This window comes from Chiloscyllium punctatum, chromosome 15, assembly GCF_047496795.1.
Source record: "Chiloscyllium punctatum isolate Juve2018m chromosome 15, sChiPun1.3, whole genome shotgun sequence".
Lineage (NCBI taxonomy): Eukaryota > Metazoa > Chordata > Chondrichthyes > Orectolobiformes > Hemiscylliidae > Chiloscyllium > Chiloscyllium punctatum.
Window position 1 is genome coordinate 5,615,358 of NC_092753.1, and position 16,160 is coordinate 5,631,517.

A 16,160-nucleotide genomic window follows, 5' to 3' on the forward strand; every position below is an offset into this window, starting at 1 on the left:
CCCCCAAGGCCAACACCGCACATCCCCCAAGGCTAACACCGCACATCCCCCAAGGCTAACACCGCACATCCCCCAAGGCCAACACCGCACATCCCCCAAGGCTGACACCGCACATCCCCCAAGGCCAACACCGCACATCCCCCAAGGCCAACACCACACATCCCCCAAGGCCGACACCACACATCCCCCAAGGCCGACACCGCACATCCCCCAAGGCCGACACCGCACATCCCCCAAGGCCGACACCGCACATCCCCCAAGGCCGACACCGCACATCCCCCAAGGCTAACACCGCACATCCCCCAAGGCCAAAACCACACATCCCCCAAGGCCAACACCGCACACCCCCCAAGGCCAACACCGCACATCCCCCAAGGCCAACACCGCACATCCCCCAAGGCCAACACCGCACATCCCCCAAGGCCAACACCGCACATCCCCCAAGGCCAAAACCGCACATCCCCCAAGGCTAACACCGCACATCCCCCAAGGCCAACACCACACACCCCCCAAGGCCAACACCGCACATCCCCCAAGGCCAACACCGCACATGCCCCAAGGCCAAAACCGCACATCCCCCAAGGCTAACACCGCACATCCCCCAAGGCCAAAACCGCACATCCCCCAAGGCCAAAACCGCACATCCCCCAAGGCCAACACCACACATCCCCCAAGGCCAACACCGCACATCCCCCAAGGCCAAAACCACACATCCCCCAAGGTTAACACCGCACATCCCCCAAGTCCAACATCACACATTCCCCCAAGGCTAACACTGCACATCCCCCAAGGCCAAAACCGCACATCCCCCAAGGCCAACACCACACATCCCCCAAGGCCAACACCGCACATCCCCCAAGGCCAACACCGCACATCCCCCAAGGTTAACACCGCACATCCCCCAAGGCTAACACCGCACATCCCCCAAGGCCGACACCGCACATCCCCCAAGGCCAAAACCGCACATCCCCCAAGGCCAACACCACACATCCCCCAAGGCCAACACCGCACATCCCCCAAGGCCAACACCGCACATCCCCCAAGGCCAACACCACACATCCCCCAAGGCTAACACCGCACATCCCCCAAGGCCAACACCGCACATCCCCCAAGGTTAACACCGCACATCCCCCAAGGCCAACACTGCACATCCCCCAAGGTTAACACCGCACATCCCCCAAGGCCAACACCGCACATCCCCCAAGGTTAACACCGCACATCCCCCAAGGCCAACACCGCACATCCCCCAAGGTTAACACCGCACATCCCCCAAGGCCAACACCGCACATCCCCCAAGGCCAACACCACACATCCCCCAAGGCCAAAACCGCACATCCCCCAAGGCTAACACCACACATCCCCCAAGGTCAAAACCGCATATCCCCCAAGGTTAACACCGCACATCCCCCAAGGTTAACACCGCACATCCCCCAAGGCTAACACCGCACATCCCCCAAGGCCAACACCGCACATCCCCCAAGGCCAAAACCGCACATCCCCCAAGGTTAACACCGCACATCCCCCAAGGCTAACACCGCACATCCCCCAAGGCTAACACCGCACATCCCCCAAGGCTAACACCGCACATCCCCCAAGGCCAAAACCGCACATCCCCCAAGGCCAAAACCGCACATCCCCCAAGGCCAAAACCGCACATCCCCCAAGGCAAACACCGCACATCCCCCAAGGCCAAAACCACACATCCCCCAAGGCCAAAACCACACATCCCCCAAGGCTAACACTGCACATCCCCCAAGGCCAAAACCACACATCCCCCAAGGCTAACACCGCACATCCCCCAAGGCCAACACCACACACCCCCCAAGGCTAACACCACACATCCCCCAAGGCTAACACCGCACATCCCCCAAGGCCAACACCGCACATCCCCCAAGGCCAACACCGCACATCCTCCAAGGCTAACACCGCACATCCCCCAAGGCCAAAACCACACATCCCCCAAGGCCAAAACCGCACATCCCCCAAGGCTAACAACACACATCCCCCAAGGCCAACACCGCACATCCCCCAAGGCCAAAACCGCACATCCCCCAAGGCTAACACCGCACATCCCCCAAGGCTAACACCGCACATCCCCCAAGGCCAACACCGCACATCCCCCAAGGCCAAAACCGCACATCCCCCAAGGCCAACACCGCACATCCCCCAAGGCTAACACCGCACATCCCCCAAGGCCAACACCGCACATCCCCCAAGGCCAAAACCGCACATCCCCCAAGGCTAACACCGCACATCCCCCAAGGCTAACACCGCACATCCCCCAAGGCTAACACCGCACATCCCCCAAGGCTAACACCGCACATCCCCCAAGGCCAACACCGCACATCCCCCAAGGCCAACACCGCACATCCCCCAAGGCTAACACCGCACATCCCCCAAGGCCGACACCGCATATCCCCCAAGGCTGACACCGCACATCCCCCAAGGCCAACACCGCACATCCCCCAAGGCCAACACCGCACATCCCCCAAGGCTAACACCGCACATCCCCCAAGGCCGACACCGCATATCCCCCAAGGCCGACACCGCACAACCCCCAAGGCCAAAACTGCACATCCCCCAAGGCTAACACCGCACATCCCCCAAGGCCGACACCGCATATCCCCCAAGGCTGACACCGCACATCCCCCAAGGCCAACACCGCACATCCCCCAAGGCCAACACCGCACAACCCCCAAGGCCAAAACCGCACATCCCCCAAGGCTAACACCGCACATCCCCCAAGGCCGACACCGCATATCCCCCAAGGCCAAAACCACACATCCCCCAAGGCCAACACCGCACATCCCCCAAGGCCAACACCGCACAACCCCCAAGGCCAAAACCGCACATCCCCCAAGGCTAACACCGCACATCCCCCAAGGCCGACACCGGATATCCCCCAAGGCCAAAACCACACATCCCCCAAGGCTAACACTGCACATCCCCAAGGCTAACACTTGCTTCTGGCGTTGCAGCATCCAGGGCTGAAGATAATAATGCTGGTATGGGCTCAGCAGAACACGGTAAAACCTGGAATATATCTCACATTCTTTTACACTGCATTCCCTTTGTCATGCTTGGCGGGGGTCCATTGACCATTGCAGTGATTTCTTTACACCTGTCCTGATAGATGGCTTTCTGACAAAAGAGATCTAAGCCGCAAGTGGAAGGCAAGAGGAAATGATTCTAGACAGTAACACATGAATTGGAGAACCTCGCAGAATTGGCCAAGTTTCGTTTCGTTTGCATTTACTTCGATTGGAAATGATCGGTTGGTTGATACGTTGCCGGAGAGATATGCGGCTTTTTCTTAAGATTCAGGGTTACTGAGAGGTGACCCCTCTTCCAGCATGGAGCTGACCAGCTTACTATCATCAGCTGATTCAGACTGGGCCATTCCATTACGGTGGGTGCAAACCAGACAGGTGTGAGATTAACCCGCTCCCCACTCCTCTGTTTAATCATTCTGTCAACAGTGTAAACGTGCACGCATTGATTACTATCCTGTTAGTCCATTGCTTTACTTTTCAAAAGTCTACTATGAGAGAGTGATTCAGTGTGAAGCATTAGTTAAGAGCTGAAAATGTGTTGCTGGAAAAGCGCAGCAGGTCAGGCAGCATCCAAGGAGCAGGAGAATCGACGTTTCGGGCATGAGCCCTTCTTCAGTGATGCCAACCTCTGCCTCTGAGTGAAAGGCCGCAGTTTCAAATCCCATCCTGGAGATGAGAGTATAAAATCAGGCTGAATCACCAGCGACACTACTCTCAAGTGCCTTTACTGACTGAGACATGTAAGTGAGTTCCCACCTGCCCTCTCAGGTGCACGTAAAAGGGTCTGTGGCCTTATTCTAAGACAAACAGGTGAATTTACCTCCATGTCAAGACCGGTTCATAAAAAGAGGAAATCTACTCCACATTGCTGCCTCTGGGATTGGGCTGTGACCATTGGCTGCTGTGTGACAATAATGCTAACAGCCTAAAAATCCTTAGTTAGTTTTGAAGTGTTAATGGACGCCCTGAAGTGGTGAATGGTGCTACAAAAAAATGCAAGTTCTTTTCCTTTGCTAATGTAACCTGTATAGCATTCAATTAACTGTCTCTTTAAAACTAGCAGCGAATGTTGCATGGTCAGAAACAAAGATCAGCGTGAAGGGTTAAGACTGTTCAAAGAAAAAGTGTCCTTTTTTGTCTCTCAAGTAACCGTTACTCTGGATTGTAACCTGAAGGTGACTGGGTGCATAGAGCCGATATTTGCCTTCTCATGCTCTGCAGGTTGGTTTATTTTCCCTCCGTCTACAAGTCCATCAGAGGGACAGCTTGTACCATTACACAGCCGGTAATGAGGTCCCATGTTTATGGCCTGATTTACTAACCCTTGTGGAGAGAGCACCCTCCCACAATACCTTACGGTGGGGCAGCGGATTCAGAAAGAGGCTCTCATTTCAAAACGGGGACTTTGTTTAGCTTCACTGCAAAAGGCTGTCAGTGCTAAGTGTTCGCTACGTGATGTATAAATTGGTTCCCTTCCACAGCCAAAGCCTTTAAAGCCTATTACCTCCCTCAGGGTTACCTAGCACTGCCTGGTATCTCCCACTCGTGTGTGCCAGAGAAACATGGCTACTGCCTGAAACAACAAAGACCATTTGTCTACTTGGCCACTGAATCCACTCAGTCAACATCAGAGAGACTTAGCGACGACTTAAAGCTGTTATCAAAAGACCAGGCCCACAGCAGGCTGGGTTTCTGAATTATTTCTCCTGTTCAGCATAGCTGATTGTAGGATAACACTTAACTGATAAATGGAACCCCAAGTGTTTACTAAATCAGAGTTTACTTTGGCCATTGGTTGACCATCTGGGTAACGACACAGGGCCATTACACAGCAGTGGGAGCCCATCCCCCCTCAACAGCCACCATTTTGAATCCATGGCCCTCACTCTAATCGTAGAGGGAGGCTGTGCCATGCCAAGCTAACATGTGGTACTCCTGTCTCGTGACCCTCCTGTGGGTGTTGATGTTCCTGGGATGTGATTCCTACGCGGGGGACACAGGAATGATAGCATCAGTCATGGTTTAGCTTAATAACACTTCCACCCAAGTTGTGCTTTCAAATCCCACTCCAGGTACTACATGTGGGCACAAAACCCTGGGCTAGCATTCTAGTGCATTACTGACCAGATGCCGGACTGACTGAAATGCCATTTCTCAAATGAGACTTTTCAAATCGAGACCCTCATCGGCTCTCTAAGATAGACATAAAGCATCATGGGAACCGTCCTTGGAGTTCTGGCCAATATTTATCCCCCAGTGAACAACACACACCCACAAAATCAGATTATCCAGTTATTATGAAAAGCCGCACTTTGTACAAATTGGATGCTGTTTTCCCTACATGACAGCAGCGATTAAACTTTAAAAAACATTTCATTGGCTGTAAAGCACATTGGCAATTCCTGAGCCCATGAAAAGGCGCTATGTAAATGCACATCTTTCTTTCAATTCTGTCTGTATCTCCACTTCATTTGACTTGCTTTGTTCCCTTGATTTCCTCAGCCACCACCTCTAAAAAATTCCAACTGACCTCCAACATCCCCCGCCTTTTTGCAGGGAAAGATTTCCGGATCATCCAACTGTCCGCTTTGCGTGAGAAAGGACTTCACCCTTAAATACCCCGAGTTCTTGTTTGAGAATTTGTTCTGCTGGTTCTGGATTCTGCCAGCAGGGGGACTAGTTTCTCTCTTTGTCCTATTGAATGCCTCAACTGTGGAAACTCCAGGAAATAGAAACCAATTGTAGACTCATAATTTAACCCTTTAAGCCCTGGTTTCATGCCAGTGAACCAGCAGCTGTTCCAAGGTCAGAAATGCTGTGCTCTGGCTCTGGTCTAGCCTGACTATCCAACCATAGCACCGAGCTCCCACTATTCAGTAGTGTGTGCAAGTTTGAAAGCCGATCAAAAGGCTGCTTGAGTTAGCCTTCTCAAACCTGAACACCACTAAATAATGATTTGAGAAGATGGACAACTAGTTCCCTAGAGTCATAGAGTTATAGAAATGTACAGCATGGAAACACACCCTTCAGTCCAACCCATCTGTGCCAACCAGACATCCCAACCCAATCTAGTCCCACCTGTCAGCACTCAGCCCATATCCCTCCAAACCCTTCCTATTCATATACCCATCCAGATGCCTTTTAAATGTTGCAATTGTACCAGCCTCCACCACTTCCTCTGGCAGCTCATTCCATACACGTACCACCCTCTGTGTGAAAACATTGCCCCTTAGGTCTCTTTTATATCTTTTCCCTCTCACCCTAAACCTTTGCCCTCTAGTTCTGGAAGCTCCCACCCCAGGGAAAAGACTTTGTCTATTTATCCTATCCATGCCCCTCATGATTTTGTAAACCTCTATAAGGTCATCCTTCAGCCTCCGACGCTCCAGGGAAAACAGCCCCAGACTGTTCAGCCGCTCCCTATAGCTCAAATCCTCCAACCCTGGCAACATCCTTATAAATCTTTTCTGAACTGTTACGAGTTTCACAACATCTTTCCAATAGGCCTAACCAACCCTAGCTTTTAGTCATTTTCAAAAATTAGACCAGATGGACACTAGACACAATATAGAGACATATGAATAAGTGTGAGTATCTGTACATGTGACAGTACACGTTTCAGTACAATTCTGAGAGTGGTCTGTCGATCCTGCATGCGCACATCCTAATTTTGCTCTTGAGAATTGCGATCTTGCCAAGAAGACAATGCCATGATCGTTTATCAATGAGAGGAGTATCTCCTCCCAGATTTAAGTTCCTTCAGCTGCTATGGTGGGATTTGATCTCTGTCTCTGCAGCATTCGAGCCAGGTCCCCAGTTTACTAACCCAGTAACACTGCCATGCTGCTACAAGTCAGTAGAAGCTTGCATGTTGTACATATATTTATTTCCCTCGCCATAGTAAATCTGGAGGAGTCAGGACTGTTGGTTTTTATTATTTAGTGCAGTACATAAATTGGTCTTTCCAATGGCTGGATAATGCAATGTCAGAGCTGAATGTTTCTAATGACAGAGTCACACAAATGATGGAGCCACTTGGAGCGCAAGTATTGGGGGGAGGACAGAAAATGGACTCTATTCAAAGGAAGGTACAGCAAACACTGTCGGTGGCCCTCCTGCCTCCAACTGCTCAGCCCAGCCATTTCTCCTGCCACTAATTCAAAACAAACCTGCTCTCAAACACCTCCCAGTGCTGATGCATGGACAGAGAAACCAGGAGTAGGCCATTCGGCCCTTTGAGGCTGCTCTGCCACTCAAATTGATCATGCCCGATCCTCTCTCTCTCTCTCTCGATGGCATATTCTCCCTTTCTCTCCATGCCCCTCAATACTTTTAATATCTGAACACCTATCGCTTTCTTGAACGTACTCAGTGACCCGGTCTCCACCACCTTCTGTGGAACAGAATTCCACAGGTTGGCCACGGTCCGAATGCAGAAATGTCTCCTCAACTCAGTCCTAAACGGTCTATCCCATATCCTGAGACGATATGGGGAAAATATCCTTCCCACACCTCGTCAATCCATCCCTGTTATTAGATTTCAATCAGATTTCCTGCTGTCCTTTTGAACACAGGTGCAGTAGAACCAATCTCTCCTCATAGGACAGCCCTGGTATCCCTGGATCAGTCTCATGACACTTCACTCCCTCTATGGCAATTATATCCTATCTTAGGTAGGCAGACCAAAATTGCACACAGTTCTACAGATGTGGTCTCATCCTGACCTTGTCAAACTGCAGTAAGACAGCCCTACTTCTGAGCTCAAATCCTCTTGCAGCGAAACGCAATGTATTACTTGTCTTCCTCGTATGTTTACCAGGAATGTCCAGGTAATCTTTAATTCCAGGAGAATTCTCGGACAATGAAGGTGTTTGGTATACTTTCCTTTATTGGTCAGAGTATTGAGTACAGGAGTTGGGAGGTCAGGTTACGGCTGTACAGGACATTGGTTAGGCCACTGTTGGAATATTGTGTGCAGTTCTGGTCTCCTTCCTATCAGAAGGATGTTATAAAACTTGAATGGGTTCAGAAAAGATTTACAAGGATGTTGCCAGGGTTGGAAGGTTTGAGCTATAGGGAGAGGCTGAACAGGCTGGGGCTGTTTTCCCTGGAGCGTTGGAGGCTGAGGGGTGACCTTATTAAAGTTTATAATATTATGAGGGGCATGGATAGGGTAAAAAGACAAAGTCTTTTCCCTGGGGTGGGGGCATCCAGAACTAGAGGGCATAGTTTTAGAGCCAGAGGGGTAAGATATAAAAGGGACCTAAGGGGCAACTTTTTCACTCAGAGGGTGGTACGTGTATGGAATGAACTGCCAGAGGAAGTGGTGGAGGCTGGTACAATTGCAACATTTAAGAGGCATTTGGATGGGTATATGAATAAGAAGGGTTTGGAGGGATATGGGCCAGGTACTGGCAGGTGGGACTAGATTGGGTTGGGATATCTGGTTGGCATGGACGGGTTGGACCCAAAGGTCTGTTTCCATGCTGTACAACTATGAATCTATGACAATCCGAGAGAGTCGAGGTAAGCTTAAACTGACCCTGATCATTGCAGCAACTCTCTTTCGTAATGTCATCGATTCCCACATTGGCTTTGACAGCAAATTTCAGTTGATTGTGTGAATTATCAGCAACCAAACTGCAGGGTCTCCCACAAGACACAGGCCTTTCCTGATGTGTTCGGTCATGGAGGAGGGCATCTAGCTGTCACATGGGCACACACATTACCAACTGCACCACAGACTATGAAATGACCCACTGAACTACTGGGTGGTCTTCCCCAGGGGTAGGGTGACAGGGAATGGGCAGTTAGCTGTGGCGGCTGAGTACAGTGAGACCCTGGGGCAATATGGTGGCTCAGTCATGAGCACAGCTGCCTCTCAGAGCCAGGAACCCAGGTTCAATTCTAGCCTCGGGTGACTGTCTGTGTGGAGTTTGCACATTCTCCCCGTGTCTGCGTGGGTTTCCTCCCACAGTCACAAAGATGTGCAGGTGAGGTGGATTGGCCATGCTCAATTGCCCCATAGTATCTAGGGATGTGCAGTCTGGATTGATTAGCTATGGGGTTGGGGGCTGGATCTGGGTGGGATGCTTTTTGAAGGTTTGGTATGGGCTGAATGGCTTCCTCACACACTGTAAGGATTTTGTGATCAATACAATCCATGACAAGGTGCTGGTGGCTCCTGTCTGTGAGATGGATCCACAACAGTAGGGTTCAGTTAGAGTTAGAAATCTCACCCTTCCTTTTAAAGGGGCTGATGATGGGACAACTGCATTCTCTTTCCTTTTAAACAACAGACAAAGCATTTGCTGCAGCTACAGTATAAGAAGGTGGGTTACCTGCAACAGGAGCTTGTTTCCATCATAGTCCTCCGTCTGCCATCTCAGGTCACTGATTGGGCTGCAGGGGTTCGGCAGTAGAGGGATGAGGTGTCCGATGTCGTGAACTCTGAACTCCAGCAGGGCCAACTCGGTGGGGGAAGGGCCCTGATCCTTTGGGAGCCTCTTCAGCGAGAGCTGAACGTCGACCTCTGCGTTGGAGTAGACGGTGAAGAACACAAAGTCCGGCTTTCGTTGGGACGACTCCCTCCTCAGGATCAGCTGGTACATCCTCGCCATGTCCACAAAGTTCTCGAAGCTGCAGTAAATGGTGAAGCGGACAATCTCCTTCCCATAGTGCACCTGCCTGACAGCCCAGAGGGCGTTGTGATTGGCCAGAGTGAAGAAGTCCTGGTTCCGGGGCATGTAGGGAAGGATTCGGCCCTTGACCATCTCGGTGTGGTGGTACTCCCAAGGTGGGTGGAGGAAACGCTCATGGAGCTGGGAGATCTGCTGCCCACACTCCTCATGGACAAAGATGATGACAGCTAGAGCCGGGTGTGCACCACTGCCGCTGCTGCCCCTCCTCACCCCTCGGGGCTGCGAGGAGCCGCGCTCGGAGGCGATGAAGAGCCGCAGCTCGGGATTAATCCACGTTACGAGGTTGTCGACTGCGCCCTGGAGGGCCGCTGCATCTCCCGGGTTGGTGATGACATGCAAGGTGACCAGGAATGGATCTGCCATGCCTGTTCGGGGAGAAAGCACAAGAAGGGGAAACAATGAGTCAATGGGGCAGCAGAATCTCACAGCACAGAAAGAGACCATTCAGCACGTCATGTCTGGGCTGGTTATTTGAAAGTTGTTACACATTCCTGCTGCCTCCTGATACCCATGTGTCCTTTTCAATCTTACATCTGGCACCTTTACAAAGGTTACTTGTCTAGGCAGAGAATTCCCGATCGCACCAACTCTCACCGGAACTTGAATCATAGAATCCTCATGTGTGGACACAGGCCGTTCGGCCCAGCAACTCTCTGAAGAGTAACCCACCCAGATCCATTCCCCTACTACTCTACATTTACCCCTAACTAATGCACCTAACCTACACATCCCTATGGGCAATTTGGCATGGCCAATTCACCTAACCTGCACATCCTTGGATTGTGGGAGGAAACTGGAAACCCACACAGACACAGGGAGAATGTGCAAACTCCACACAGACAGTCGCCCGAGGCTGGAACCGAACCCAGGTCCCTGGCACTATGAGGCAGCAGTGCTAACCACTGAGCCACAGTGGTCCAGCCCTGGCAATGCCTCTGGGGCAAGTGGGAAAGTAAGTAATCATTCACTCTAAGTGGATTCAACCAATAAAACACCTGACCTGTGAGAGCTCGCGGTCAGGGTAAATGAATTGAAAATCCACTCCCGTCAAGTGCAATCAATGCAATCACAAGCAATAGTTAATAAAACTGAAAAGCTTGGAGGTTTACCATGTCCTTTCCATTTAGTAGCAGAGCTGGAATAAGTTCTGTAGCTAATCTCCAGTTTGGTGCTGAGATTACATCCTAGGTTCACAATAGCAATATGAAGTCAATGCAGCATCTAAATATGCAACAGTTATCCAACCACTCACCTGACACACTGTCAGCTTCGATTGCTTGTAACTGCCCCCTGTTCCCATTTTGTGTTCTTCCAACCACAGAGTTGAACTACCCTTGGCACAGTTACTTTCAAAGTAAATCCTTCTGCTTCTTAACCTTGTATGAAGGAGTTTCTTCTGTCCTCAATCTCTGACAGTTAATCTTGTGCCTAGGATCTCTCACTCTTGACTCATAGAGATGTCCAGCATGGAAACAGACCCTTTGGTCCAACCTGTCCATGCCACCAGATATCCCAATCCAATCTAGTCCAACCTGCCAGAACTTCACCCATATCCCTCCAAACCCTTCCTATTCATATATCCAGCTAGAAGCCTTTTAAATGTTACAATTGTACCAGCCTCCACCACTTCCTCTGGTAGCTCATTCCATACACATACCACCCTCTGTGTGAAAAAGTTGCCACTTCGGTCCCTTTTAAATCTTTCCCCTCTCACCTTAAACCTATATCCTCTAGTTTTCCCACCGTGGAGAAAATACTTTGAATATTCACCCTACCCATGACCCTCATGAGTTTATAAACTTCTATACAGTCACCCCTCAGCCTCTGACGTTCCAGGGGCGGTTTTCAAAGTTGATTTGAGCACAATGTGGGCTTTGAGAATGGGGACAGCGCGGTGGCTCAGTGCTTAGCACTGCTGCCTCATAGTGCCAGGAACCTGGGTTCGATTCCCAGCCTCGGGCGACTGTCTGTGTGGAGTTTGCACATTCTCCCCGTGTCTGCGTGCGTTTCCTCCGGGTGCTCCGGTTTCCTCCCACAGTCACAAAGATGTGCAGGTCAGGTGGATTGGCCATGCTAAATTGCCCATAGTGTTCAGGGATGTGTAGATTAGGTGCATTTGTCAGGGGTAAATGTAGAGTAATAAGGCAGGGGAATGGGTCTGGATGGGATACCTTTCAGAGGGTCGGGGTGGACTTGTTGGGCCGAAGGGCCTGTTTCCACACTGTAGGGATTCTATATCTATATTCTATATCAATACTCCCCCCGACAGCACTGAATCAATTCCACAAAGAATGAGCATGTCAGTCTAACAGCCTTGTCTGAATGAGTGTTCCCAGAGTGTATGTGGGGCTGGGAAATCTAACAATGATTGTTGAAGAACAATCTTTCATTCTTCTCCCACCTTGCTGCTTCTTCTTCACCACTATTGCAATGCAAGGGTCTGGTTCCAGGTAAAATCAACAGAGGTAGAAACAGTTGGGTTGCAGATGTAGCATCATAGCTGCTCCCCCACCTCAAAGATTTTTTTGGCCACTTTCCCTCCCCTAACTTTGGACTGCCGCTTAATGTAGCCTTCCTTCCGTGACTGCACTTGACCTGAAGATCTATAAGGACTGACTATGAAACCAGCATGTGCCAAACACCTTCTGAAAATGGTGACTGGTACAAGCCATGAATTTCCATTGAGCTGTGGCTGGCAGAGCGGGGGCCGTAATTAAGCGAGAGACACACATGGACATTAACTCAATGAAGTCGCAATTGGTATTGGGCCACAGCAAATCTGCAAGGCGAAAGTGAGGACTACAGATGCTGGAGATTAGAGTCAAGTGTGTGATGCTGGAAAAGCACAGCAGGTCAGGCAGCATCCGAGGAGCAAAAGAATCGACATTTTGGGCAAAAGCCCTTCATCAGGAACTTCTTGCAGATCTGCAGCCCAGTTTACACATTGATGGCAAATTGGGGTCGGTGTGAATGGTGCTACTGATTTAGAGACACAGAGTCATAAAGATATACAGCACGGAAATAGATCCTTCGGTCCAACTCGTCCATGCCAACCAGATATCCTGAATTAATCCAGTGCCATTTGCCAGCACTTGCCCCATATCCCTCTAAACCCTTCCTATTCATATACCCATCCAGATGCTTTTTAAATGTTGTAATTGTACCAGCCTCCACCACTTCCTCTGGCAGTTCATTCCACACATGCACCAACCTCTGTGTGAAAATATTGTCCCTTAGGTCCCTTTTAAATATTTCCACTCTAACCTTTGACCTATGCCCTCTAGCTTTGGACTTCCCTACCCCTGGTGCCAAGATCTTGAATATTCACCTTATCCACGCCTCCCATGATTTTATGAACCTCTATAAGGTCACCCCTAAACCATCGACACTCCAGGGAAAACAGTCCCAGCTTACTCATCCTCTCCTTATAAGCTCAAATCCTCCAACCCTGGCAACATCCTTGTAAATCTTTTCTAAGCATCCTTCCTACAGGAGGGAGACTGATCACTCATTTTGTGATGGTGCCTCACAGCCCTTCCCAATTAGTATTTCTCCAAATTCTGGTTTCTTGAGTGCCCCAATTTCCATTTCTCCCCCATGAGCAGCCATTTACTCATCTGGCCTGGCGCCAAACTCCAGAATTAGATTAGATTAGATTACTTACAGCATGGAAACAGGCCCTTCGGCCCAACAAGTCCACACCGCCCCGCCGAAGCGTAACCCACCCATACCCCTACATCTACATTTACACCTGACCTAACACTATGGGCAATTTAGCATGGCCAATTCACCTGGCCCGCACATCTTTGGACTGTGGGAGGAAACCGGAGCACCCGGAGGAAACCCACGCAGACACGGGGAGAACGTGCAAACTCCACACAGTCAGTCGCCTGAGGCGGGAATTGAACCTGGGTCTCAGGCGCTGTGAGGCAGCAGTGCTAACCACTGTGCCACCGTGCCGCCCAATTGTTTCCCTTGACCTCTTTCTTCTTCTAGCCTCGCTTGATGAGCTAGCTTCTGAAGATCATTTGTACTCATTTCTCTTAACGTGGCTGACATTGTGAGGTAACAACCCCAGCCATTTTCCTACTTTAATTATCATTATTACTTACGGCTGTTCCACTAGACCCTACTCAGATTGCCTTGAGATTCTTGCAAGGAATATACATTTAGATCAAATTCCCGAGGTGTGACGGTTGCCCAGTGAGAAGGGCCAAAGCACAAAGGGCCTGCAGTCTCTGCAATTTCAAAGTATAGGTTCCCACTGAAAGGTATATGCATGAGAAAGCATAACTCTGTTTCTCTCCACAGATGTTGCCCGACTTGCTGAGTTTTTTGCAGCAATTTCTGTTTTTTATTCTGTTTTCCAGCATCTGCAGGTTCTTTTTGGGGGGTTTTGTTTTGCTATGTGGTTTGTCTGTTCAGAGTAGATGGTGAGAGGCCATTGCCATTAAGTGGGGTGATTCTATGGCATTGACTCTGGCAGTTAAGTAGTTGGTTGGGAGATTCTGGGTTCTGCAGGTTCTCTAAGGCCAGTTGTCTAGTTTTCTGTTCCACTGTGACTTGCTTTGAGCAGAGAGGGAAACATCCTGTTCTTGTCCCTTTCATTTGCAAACACAGGGGCGTGTAGTATTGTATTTAGCTGTAATGTTCACACAACACACTAACTCAATAGCACTAGAATGGCAGACTCGCACACACACATACCAGAGACTCAGTTGGTTTTTAACCTCCTTGTCTTAAATATTCCTGTTGAAGAAAATCACAGAGATGTCTTTCGTTCAGATTATTAGCTCACATTGGACAGTCATAGCTCTTAGTTTAAACTATGTCCACAGTCTGTGAACGTAACTCACAGGAGATGGTCCAGATCCATGCACTTTATTTCTTCCTTTGAAATGTATCTTTGAGATTCCTTTCAGTTACCACATTCCAAAGTCTCTCTCAAGCTTGGGTATAATTCTTTCTTTCCAGACACTTACTGAATTGCATTCTCAAACATCTCTGGCTTGTAAGTCCTTCCAAAAAACAAACAAACAACCTGGCTTACTTAAAAGTTTCATATGTCCCTGAGCAATTTTGAATCTAGAGCCTATCATCAAGGCTGTGTCATGTTTCAAGTGCTGTTGGAGCTGCACTACTTCAGGCGAGTGGAGTGTATTCTGTCACACTCCTGACTTGCACTTTGTAAAGGGTGGAAAAGCTTTCAGAGTCAGAGGATGAGTAACCCATTGCAGAATTCCCAACGTCTGACCGTGTTCTTGTAGTCACAGCATTTATATGGCTGTTCCTGTGCAGCTTCTAGTCAATGATAATCTTTCAGGAAATGGATAGTGGGGGAGGAGTCAGTGATGGGTAATACCACTTGAATGTCCAAAGGAGATGGTTAGACGCAATTTTATTGGAGATCGTCATTGCCTGGCACTTGTGTGGCACGAATGATACATGTCACTAATCATCCCAAGGCTGAATGTCATCCAAATCTTTCTACATATGGACATAGTCTGCTTTTGTATTAGATGAGTCGTAAATCATATTGTACACCACGCGAACAGTGAACATTCCCACTCTGACACATTGGTGGGGGGAAGTTCATTGATGAGTTAGCTGAAGATGTTTGGAGCTAGGCCACACTCTCTCCCCACTCCCCAGCAGAGATGACCTTGGGATGACTGATTGGTGCCCAACAATTACAACTATCTTCATATGTTGGGCAGTATGACTCCAATCAGCAGCACGCTTTCTCCCAGATTCCCAATGATTTCAACATAACCAGGGCTCCTCGGTGCAGCACTCAGTGAAATGCTGGCTTGACATCCATGTCTTATATTCAACTGATGCTCTGTCAGAGGGGATCGAATACAGGAGAGATCAAGGGGACTATCCTGGTCTGTTCAACGTTTCCCACCTTTTGAGTCTCAAAGCTTGACACTGCCAACCTTGTTTAGCATGCCTTCCCAAAAAAGCCTGGGATTTGCTATCAGGGGATCCTTCATACAGCCGTTTGTGACAGCACTGAGTGCTTGCGGTGGAGTGTTAGTGCTGCACATGTTTAGTGCAGTTTGGTGTTAAGTCTGAACTCAGCGCCTAGGAAGTGAAGGGCTGAGCCTCCCACTTGTAGGATATCTAACATCCCTTCACACTCTGCGGCTGGCTTATCTAACAATTGCAGGGCTGGAGGAAAAAGAAAGAAATTTCTAAAGCTGTCTTAATCTCAGGATGTTCCAAAATGCTTAGTAGCCGATGATGTATTTGCAACTGTAGCCTATTGCCGTGTCGGAAATGTGGCACACAATGCAGGCTCCAACCAACAGCAACGCAATTACCAGTCACTCATCTGTTTGTGATGTTGATTGAGGGATTAAGATTGGCTGGAATAACTGGGAAAATGCAGCCGCTTTCCAAG

At 49.6% G+C, this 16,160-nt stretch overlaps 1 protein-coding gene across 2 annotated transcripts in view; it reads right to left on the reverse strand.

The window, feature by feature from the left end:
- The window catches only part of LOC140486003 (protein FAM124A), a 41,607-nt gene that overhangs the window by 5,072 nt on the left and 20,375 nt on the right, over window positions 1–16,160 (reverse strand). Inside the window, exons 2-3 of one of the 2 annotated variants that reach the window (XM_072584522.1) lie at window positions 14,611–14,772; window positions 9,395–10,119 (exon numbers count right to left, since the gene is read on the reverse strand). In XM_072584522.1, the coding sequence (XP_072440623.1) occupies window positions 9,395–10,117 (723 nt within the window). In that variant the 5' untranslated portion in view covers window positions 10,118–10,119; window positions 14,611–14,772. The remainder of the gene's footprint in view (window positions 1–9,394; window positions 10,120–14,610; window positions 14,773–16,160) is intronic. The other variant, XM_072584520.1, reaches the window with a different exon arrangement.